General features: G+C 43.0%; 1 protein-coding gene across 1 annotated transcript; it reads right to left on the reverse strand.

Annotated features, from left to right (window-relative positions):
• Window positions 1-881: 881 nt before the first annotated feature.
• Window positions 882-5495, reverse strand: LOC117731722 (olfactomedin-4-like). Its single transcript, XM_034534053.1, has 7 exons — window positions 5317-5495; window positions 5092-5211; window positions 4775-4993; window positions 3666-3819; window positions 3196-3420; window positions 1914-2082; window positions 882-1781 (listed from the first exon to the last, which is right to left on the reverse strand). Exons 1-7 carry the CDS (start codon window positions 5368-5370, stop codon window positions 1337-1339), a joined length of 1386 nt encoding a protein of 461 aa, XP_034389944.1. The 5' UTR covers window positions 5371-5495; the 3' UTR covers window positions 882-1336.
• Window positions 5496-9796: the final 4301 nt, after the last annotated feature.

Genomic DNA, 9796 nt, shown 5'->3' on the forward strand with positions numbered 1-9796 from the left:
TAGGCAACAATAGGGTGTAACCTCATCTTGATATGATATTGGTTCATGTGTACTACTACTACTTTTCTTCTTCATACTGCCATTATGAATGATTTGTATTGAGCAATAAGTAGTTTTTTTTCTCGTTTGGTTGTTTCATATTATGGGAGTCTTCCCTGTGAGCTTGTACAGTAGAAGGACTCTTACCTACTTTGCTGTCATTCAGATGTGTCATGTAAAATTTCAATATATTATATACAAACAAATATGAAAAAAGTAAGTTGTCTCTGTCCATGTACTGATCAAGTAACAAGTATGAAATAAAGACTTCATGTCACAATGTTGTGGAGTTGAGTGTCTGATCATTTTCAGTCATGTTGAAACACATTTTCAGTATGTGGTAAGCAGCCGTATGTCATTATATATGTATATCTATACATTGTATTATTTAATAGACGTATGCCACACCTTGACAAGAGCAATGCTACACATATTAGAGAATTACAAACTTTATTAAATTATTGTGATTTAATGTCATATTGTTAACATATCTTCTTCACCTTATACAGATGAATTAATTCTGGAAAATGTAACTAGGTGCATACATCAATCAGCTACAGAGAGAAATAGGTCTTGTAATGCAAATGTACATAATGCCCAATTTACTGTGTAGATTTACGATGAACAGTTCAGGTTCCCTCATAGGACACGGGATTCCCGACACTCAGAAGCTACACTGTGCTGATTGGATGGTTTCAGACTACCACATCTATCAGTGGGAGGACACATAAGATATTTTTAATTACTACATTAATTACACCTGCCGCCCGGAACCAGCCTACACAGACACATGTGGAAAGAGGTTTGGTAAATACTCTCAATGCCAGAAGGGTAGACAAAGGTCCTGATGGCAAATGTTGCACTGCACTCTTTATTGAACTTTCTCTATGCAGAGAATAAAATACCCAGAAGACTAATTTTCATATCTCAAAGTTCCTTATTTCAGTAGTATAGGACTCACTCGGCACTACGAGTTTTGCCACCACAGTCCACACAGAGGGTTAAAATGTGTAATTGTTATGTTATCTTTTGATTAACTGATCATATATTGGGAATCTAAATGGTTACATTCATGTCTGGAGAATTATTTAAACTTAATAACAGCTTTTTTTAAAGCATAGAAACCGTTCTTTTGGCCCCACTAAGTAAAAGTAGCCACCCTTTGGCTATAAAACAGAAGCAAGATTTAAAAACCCTAGTTATGGCAAAAAATAAGGTGAATTAAGGAGTCGCCTTTATTTGTCCTTGCACTATCAGCCATCATTTAGATACATTTGAATGGAAAACGTTGTCAGTATTATCTATTATACTCAAACAAAACCTTATAGGAGACCAAGAAGGAGTCACAGTAGGCGTGTAGCATCTGGTCCACAGGGCTGTAGTTCAGGGACTGAATGTTGGGAGACATCTTGTTGATGAAGATGCCAACATTGAACCTCTCCTCCCCCGTTGCGGTGTCAAATGAATAGAAGATCTCCTCCACTTCTTTGTTGACGTACCGTGTCGCGTAGAGCACGCCGCAGGCCATGAAGGTGTTGGTCACCCCCTGCTTGTAGACCGAGGTGTGCCAGGTTTGGCCGAGTCTCAGCGGTCCGTCCTCCTCCACCTTGGACAGCACCAGGTTTCCAAAGTCTTGTGTGGTGGTGTAGATCACCCAGACGCCGGACTCATCTGTCGCCAGGTCCAAGTCGGTGAACGGGTAGCATTCATCAAGGTGGCAGAAGTTACCCTTTGAGTTGAACCTGGACAAAAGGTGATGTTTCATTTGGAAAACATTGTATCGGTATCTTGGTTTTCTTGGATTCATAATGTTATGCGTGCATGTTTATAATGTTACACTTATATCATTTTTGAGACAAAGTCCAGCAGCAAACCTGGTGCCTATGGGTAGTTTGATATTGGTAACTGTTTTGGAGGTGAGGTTGAATCGACAAACAGTGTCCTGGTTGTAACAGTTGTAGTACAAGGCCTCTCCGTACAGCACAACATTTGGACCCTGGATGGTGTTGGTGGTTGGGTTAGCGGAGTGGATCATGACATTACCTGGAAGAAGAAGAAAAAGAAGATGAAAAGGTAAAAGAAGGAAAGCAAGATTGGTTACCCAGTCAAGTAATTATTGTTTTAATTTGTTAAATATTAAAGAAAGCAATCAATAGTATTTTGAGTGCCTTACATTTGTAATGGTTAAGTATGGTTAAATTCTATAGTTTTCTTTCTATCAATTAATCCCACAAACCAAATCAATTTGGGACAATTTATTGTTAAAAACATTTTGCTAGCTAGCAGTGGCACACTAGCTATCTGGGATAGCGCGACAAACCCCGATCTGTGGGCCGTGTAAAGGTCCAGAACGCATTAACCGGCCGGCCCTGTCTGTCTCCTGACCGCTCATTTGGGACGCCTTATGTCACTTTACAACCACCGTCAAATTCTGAATTCAAGCTATGAGCTGGTGGAAGTCTCTGGTGCACAAATTCCCATTGTTGGTGCGTGTTAACATCGTGCTGAGTGAGCGTGCAGCAGTAAGAGGGCCAACATGTTCTCTGTACTTTAACTGCACATATGTAATCAGTGTACGACTGGCCGTGGTTTCTGATCTTGGATTTGGTTTATTTTGACGTTCCCTGCCTCTCGTGTCCGATGCTTGTTTGACTTCTTGTCTTTGTCACCTTTTGTGTGCCAGCCTTGCTCTGTCCTTTGTGTTTTTCAGCTTTCGGCCTGCCCCCGTGTTGTCTGATTAGTTTCTAATTATCTAACTATACATTTACAGTCCTTTCTTTTGTTTGTTGGTTGTTGGTTCGTCAGCTAAGTTTCCCGTTGTTTACCTAATGCCCGTTTTTAGTCTTTGGATTTCAGTTACTCACTTTTTGACGATTCACCTGGCATGTAAGTTTAGTTTTGGTCGTTTCTTTATGAAACTTATCGTTAATAATCTTTCTGCCCGGGTTTGTCTGCATTGGGTCCATCCCTTGTTGTTGGTGCGCCCCACCGTGACATTTCTAACCCTGGTTGATAACACAATGTTCCGCTGTGTAATAAGCACACATTTCTTTTTGCTTTACGTGCATTGCAATACATGCTCTAGTCCACGAGATGCATCTATTACACACTGAACTATAAGGAATGACGTTACTAACTTTAACAAGAGTACTTTACCTGGTTTGCTCACTCCAACAATGAGAGAGCTCAGGCTGGAGTAGAGACGGACATAGTGGGCGAATCTGTTGCTGGAGGTCAGCATTACCAGCCAATACCAGCTCTCCTTCCCCGGCTCTGGTTTGGGATCCCGACCCCAGGCGCCATACTTGTGGGAGCCGGGTTCTCCTGCTGTGAACACCCTTGGTCCGGTAATGTTCAGAAATTGACCGTGGGGGCAGTTACCTTGGGGAAAATATTAAATGAAAGACAGAAATGAGGTGGCCACTGGTTGAGAATGATTTCCTTATTGCGGTGATTGGTGCAACATTTGATCGAGAAGCCTAATCAGGCAAAATGATCTATACCAAAAAAAGTAATTGCTACACAACCAGAGTAATATTTTCTGATGGACTCCAATTGAAGTGAAAGAGAAGTAAAAAGGAAAACAATGATCTCCCCACTCTGCTGAGCGAGATTTTGGCGCTTACCACGTGGAGGCTGACTAGGTTTGGGGATGGGGTCTAGTCCATTCGTGCACTGGTCCAGGTCTCTCTTCAGACGCTGGTTGGTTTGTTGCGTGTTCACCACCTGCATGGTGTCGTACGTCTCCAGCTCTTTCAGCTCTGCTTTCAGCTTCTCCAACTTAGCAGCAGAACAGACATGTGTTTTCTTTTTTACAAACATGAACGCCCTTTAAGACAGAGTTACCTACCAGAGAAACTGGATTGACTTATACATTGAGAAAAAAACGTCTCACGGTCAATATTCTTTAAATAAAACAGACCTGACTGCATAGGTAGACTGGTACAATATTGACATTTGAAAAACATTTTTCTATCAGAACCTGTTCAAAACGCAAGATGATAGTCATATGACAATGTAGGCATCTTCACCGAATACAACGGCAATAGATTTTTCCCTCCAGTGTGGGCGGGACTTAATTGCACGAAATCGAGAGGTGAAGTCCCTACTCTTCCCGTGTCCCCCATTGAACCTTATTTTGGAAAAGATATGTACAATATTCAACGGCGAGAAACACAAATAATTTTGTATCCAGTTTGAATGTGGGAATTTGATGTTTGTCAATTTAAAAGGTATTTTTGTAACATTTAGTTTTTGTGTAAAACCACTTAATGAACTCCATCTCACACAATATGAGTCGTGACTTTGTTCCACTCACAAACATTATCTTACCTGATGTGTTTTATTAGACTTCATGTCTTGAAAAGTAAAACATTTTTTTTATTTCTGTATATATTTTTGATCCAAAATTGCGCCAAGATGGCGACGGCCAAATCGCAGAACTCGAGGCTTCAAAAACGTCAGTCCACAAACTAATGGGTGACGTCTCGTTGACTCCGCCCACTTCTTATCTACAGTCACTATCAGTAGAAAGGTCCTTTTATGAAAACCAGACATCTAAGTAAATAGGAAGACGTGTCCATCATTTCTGGTTCTTCTGCAGGACAATGCAGTAAAAGTCTAAATATATTTTCATTTCATGCTAAAGATACCAAAATTCAAGCTAAACTTTGAGCAGACTTTCACATGGCTACCTTCTTTCACAATGTCATTGTTGGGCGGCTGACCCGTCTACCTGTTGAGTGGCGTTGGCAGTCAGACGCTGGTGACCCAAGGTGGCGCTCTTGAGCCTGGCTACGAGCTGGTTGATCTGCACCAGCTCGTTCTCCACCACCTGCAGGCTGATGACCCCGTAGAGCTGTCCGTCGTCCTCCCTCTCCAGTATGGACACGTCCTCCTGCAGCTGGGGCAGCCGTCGCTCCAGACCCAGCAGCAGAATGTCCAGCTCTGAGGCCTGCAGAGAAAATATCTTTATTATTATAATGTTTTTGACAGCTGCAGAGGGAGGCTGCGTTCTCCACGGTCTACTTTAGGGAATTACAAAGTACTTGCCTGCTGTGGGGTGATGTCGCTGTTGCATTTCGATGCACTGTCCTCCAGCGCCTCGAGTTTGTCATGAGGGAATAACTTCTCGGAAGTTGTCAACTCACACTCACACTCGCTTGAAGGTGCCTGGATATTAAACATGGCGTGTTAGAAATAAATAGTAAATACCCCGTATGAATACATTTGAAATGGGCATCATGGGTCATTACATTGTGAAAGAGTTGTAGTTACCTGTTGGCTGAGGGCGAACAGAGCGCACAGCAGGAGGATCACATCCAGCTTCATGGTGCATCAGAGTGGAGCAGTGCTCTGACTGGACCAGCAGCTTCTAACCAGTGAACACTCCCACTGACCTCAGTGACTGGGAACGTGGGTCCCCTGTCACGTTATCTTTCAGAGAGTGAACACTTCCTCTGTGTGGTTGGGATTGAAAGGGAAGTGGTGACTTCTGGTAACTTTTGAGTGTGGGGACGGGATTCAGGAACAGAAAGTGAGTGCTCTGTACTCAAGAAGTTCCCGGGGTTCGTCATCCTCATTGCACAATAACAATAGGCTTTATTCAATTTGTTCTCCCCGTGGCAGCGTGGGTTCCCTCCGGGTTCTCCGGCTTCCTCTACTGCCCAAAGACATGCAGCTCAGGTTAACTGGAGACTCCAAATGTCCCGTAGGTGTGAATGTGAGCGTGAATGGTTGTCCGTGAGATAAGCTGGACTCCTGTCCAGGTGAACCCTGCCTTCACCCAACGTCAGCTGGGATCGGCTCCAGCCTCCCCGTGACCTTGAATAGGATATTGGCGGTTTGGAGAATGGAATGTGGTCAATAATGACATGTATAGCCGCATGTCGTCATTCAACCGCTGGTTGTCCAGGTGGTGCCCAGCAAACAATGTGGGCTACATAGATAACTGGCAGAATTTCTGGGGAAAGCCTGATCTGATGAGTCGAGACGGCATTCATCCCACTTGGGATGGAGCGCGTCTCATTTCTGCGAACATGGCGAAGTTGATTAGCGGACTTAATCCATGACCCAGAGTTCAGATCAGGAAGCAGAAGCAGAGTTGTAGTAGAATTTATATCTGAATTTTCAGAGTTTTTATCAAGTTTAGTCCTTAAAACTGATAAGGTTATTATTGTAGGAGATTTCAATATTCATGTGGATATTGATAATGATTGCCTTAGTACTGCATTTATCTCATTGTTGGACTCGATTGGCTTCTGTCAGAGAGTACAGAAACCCACTCACTGCTTTGGCCACACCCTCGACCTTGTTCTTTATTGTGGCATTGACACTTTAGTCCGTCCCAGATTGATCATATTGTCGATAGTGCTCCAGGCTCACTGAGAATGACACTAGACTCGATAGCCCCACTGAAGAAAAAGACAGTGAGGCAAAGGAGGTTTGCTCCCTGGTATAACCCTCAGACCCGCGACCTAAAGCAAACTTCACGAAAGCTTGAAAGCATATTGCGTTCCACCAATCTGGAAGAATCACGCTTAGTTTGGCGAGATAGTCTTAAAACATATAAAAAGGCTCTCCGTAATGCCATATGTTGCCTGGAAACGGCTGTATGCCCTGGTGTATATTTGGATAGCTTTTCTCCCATTAACCTAGACCAATTGTCCTCAACGGTTTCTACTTCTAAACCGTCTACCTGTCTCTTAGACCCACTCCCAATGAGGCTGCTTAAAGACGTGTTGCCTTTAAATGGCACCTCTCTGTTGGATATTGTTAATGTGTCTTTGCTAACAGGCCATGTACCACATTCCTTCAAAGTAGCTGTAATTAAACCTCTCCTGAAAAAGCCCACTCTTAATCCAGAGGTGTTGGCTAACTACAGATCTCTAACCTTCCCTTCCTCTCTAAGATCCTTGAGAAAGTAGTCGCAAATCAGTTGTGTGATTTTCTACATCAGAATAGTTTATTTGAGGAGTTTCAGTCAGGATTTAGAAAACACCACAGCACAGAGACAGCACTGGTGAAAATTACAAATGACCTCCTAATTGCATCAAATAAAGGACTCATCTCCGTACTGGTATTGTTAGACCTTAGTGCTGATAAAGGACTCATCTCCGTACTGGTATTATTAGACCTTAGTGCTGCGTTCGACACCATTGATCATGACATCCTATTACAGATACTGGATCAGTCGATTGGCATTTCAGGTACCGCACTAAGTTGGTTTAAATCCTATTTATCAGATCGATCTCAATTTGTATTTGTAAACGATGAAGCCTCAATGACCACCAACGTTAATCACGGAGTTCCACAAGGTTCTGTGCTTGGACCAATTTTATTGACCTTATATATGCTTCCTTTGGGCAATATTATCAGGAAACACTCCATAAACTTTCATTGCTATGCAGACGATACTCAATTATATCTATCGATCAAACCAGAGGAGACCAACCAGCTCGCTAAAATTCAAGAATGTCTTAAAGACATAAAAACATGGATGACCTGATGTTAAACTCAGACAAAACTGAAGTTATTTTACTGGGCCCTGAACACCTCAGAGATCCATTATCTGGTGATGTGGTTTCTGTAGATGGCATTGCCCTGGCATCCAACACCACTGTAAAGAATCTCTAGTTACCTTTGACCGAGACTTGTTCTTTAACTCCCACGTTAAGCAAATCTCAAGGATTGCATTTTATCATCTACGTAACATTTAAAAAATCAGGCACATCTTGTCTCAAAAATATGCAGAAAAGCTGGTTCACATGTTTGTTACTTCCAGACTAGATTACTGCAACTCCTTATTATCAGGCTGCTCTAATAAGTCTCTTAAATCCCTCCAGTTGATCCAGAATGCTGCAGCTCGTGTACTCACAAAAACTAAGAAAAGAGATCACATGACTCCTGTATTAGCTCCTCTGCACTGGCTCCCTGTAAAATCAAGAATCACATTTAAAATTCTTCTCCTCACCTACAAAGCCTTGACTGGTGATGCACCATCATATCTTAAGCAGCTTGTAGTACCTTATTGCCCCACTAGAGAGCTGCGCTCACTAAATGTGGGGCAACTTGTGGTTCCTAGAGTCCTAAAAAGTAGGATGGGAGCAAGAGCCTTCAGTTATCAAGCTCCTCTTTTATGGAACCAGCTTCCACTTTCAGTCCGGGAGGCAGACACAGTCACCTCATTCAAGAATAGACTTAAGACTTTCCTCTTTAATAGTCCTTATAGTTAGGGCTGAATCAGGTTTGCCCTGGTCCAGCCCCTTGATATGCTGCTATAGGCTTATAGGCTGCTGGGGGATGTTTTAGGATACACTGAGCACCTATCTCCTCTTCTCTCTCTCCTTATGGATGAATTTACATCTCTCCATTGCACCTTATTAACTCTGCTTCCTCCACGGAGTGACAGCGCTCTCAGCCGACGAAGAAGAAGAGAAGGAGGAGAAAGAGGAGGGTGCAGACGGGCAAACGGGTGGCCAGGCCTCTCCTGTTTTAAGGGACTAGGTCCTGGTGAGAGCCGGATGCTGGATGCTGCTGTGTCTTTGTCTGCTTCGGCAGCACTCCCACCCAGACTCTTAAGCTCGGAGCCGCTGAACACCCCCCTTCCCCCGCCTCTTTCTCCTCACGCTCCATAGGCACCGAGACAGAGACAGATGATTCGCTCGCGGTTTTGCCTACCCTGCTTGGGATTGGTCGGCTGTCTTGTCTGTCTCCAGTCTGAAGGCTCGCTCTCTCTCTCTCTCTCTCTCTCTCTCTCTCTCTCTCATCAGCACCACTACTCTCTAGTTGTGATCTATTTCTGCTTCACTGTCTTTCTGTTTTCCTACACTCATTTCAGCTTCTTTGGGCAAAAACAAAACCGCTGTGGTTCATGAATTATCCGCAATGAGGACAAATTTTTGGGGTAAAAGAATAATATGAGGAGGCCACTACTGGGAGTGTGCAGTCAGCCTGGACATACCATGTTACAGTATGCAGCGGTCAACAAGACTTATAGCAGCAGCCCGTTCTCCTTTACGTATATTCGACCGAGAGGCTTCAGAACTAACATTCATACATCCAGGACATGGTAAAACCGTACACCCCAGCTCCTTTCACTTCGCTCGGCTTCTGCCAATCGTAACGTAATGGCGTAACGCCGTAATAACGTAATGTAACAATGTAATATTGTAACGACGTAACGATGTAATGTAACAATGAAATTCAACAATGTGATGTAACAATGTAATCTAATGACACAATGTAACGCAACGACGTAGCGCAACGGTGTAACAGAATGACGCAACGCAACGATGTAACGGAATGACGTACCGTAACGTAATGTTACGACGTAACAATGTAATGTAACGACGTAATGTAACGACATAATAACGTAACAATGTAATATAACGACACAATGATTGCACTGGCATCCAACACCACTGTAAAGAATCTCTAGTTATCTTTGACCGAAACTTGTCCTTCAACTCCCACGTTAAGCAAATCTCAAGGACTGCATTTCTTCATCTATGTAACATTTAAAAAATCAGGCTCATCTTGTCCCAAAAAGATGCAGAAAAGCTGGTTCACGCGTTTGTTACTTCCAGACTAGATTACTACAACTCCTTATTATCAGGCTGCTCTAATAAGTCTCTTAAATCCCTCCAGTTGATCCAGAATGCTGCAGCTCATGTACTCACAAAAACTAAGAAAAGAGATCACATGACTCCTGTATTAACTGCTCTGCACTGGCTCCCTGTAAAATCAAGAATCACAT

The sequence above is a fragment of the Cyclopterus lumpus genome, chromosome 6, assembly GCF_009769545.1.
Source record: "Cyclopterus lumpus isolate fCycLum1 chromosome 6, fCycLum1.pri, whole genome shotgun sequence".
Lineage (NCBI taxonomy): Eukaryota > Metazoa > Chordata > Actinopteri > Perciformes > Cyclopteridae > Cyclopterus > Cyclopterus lumpus.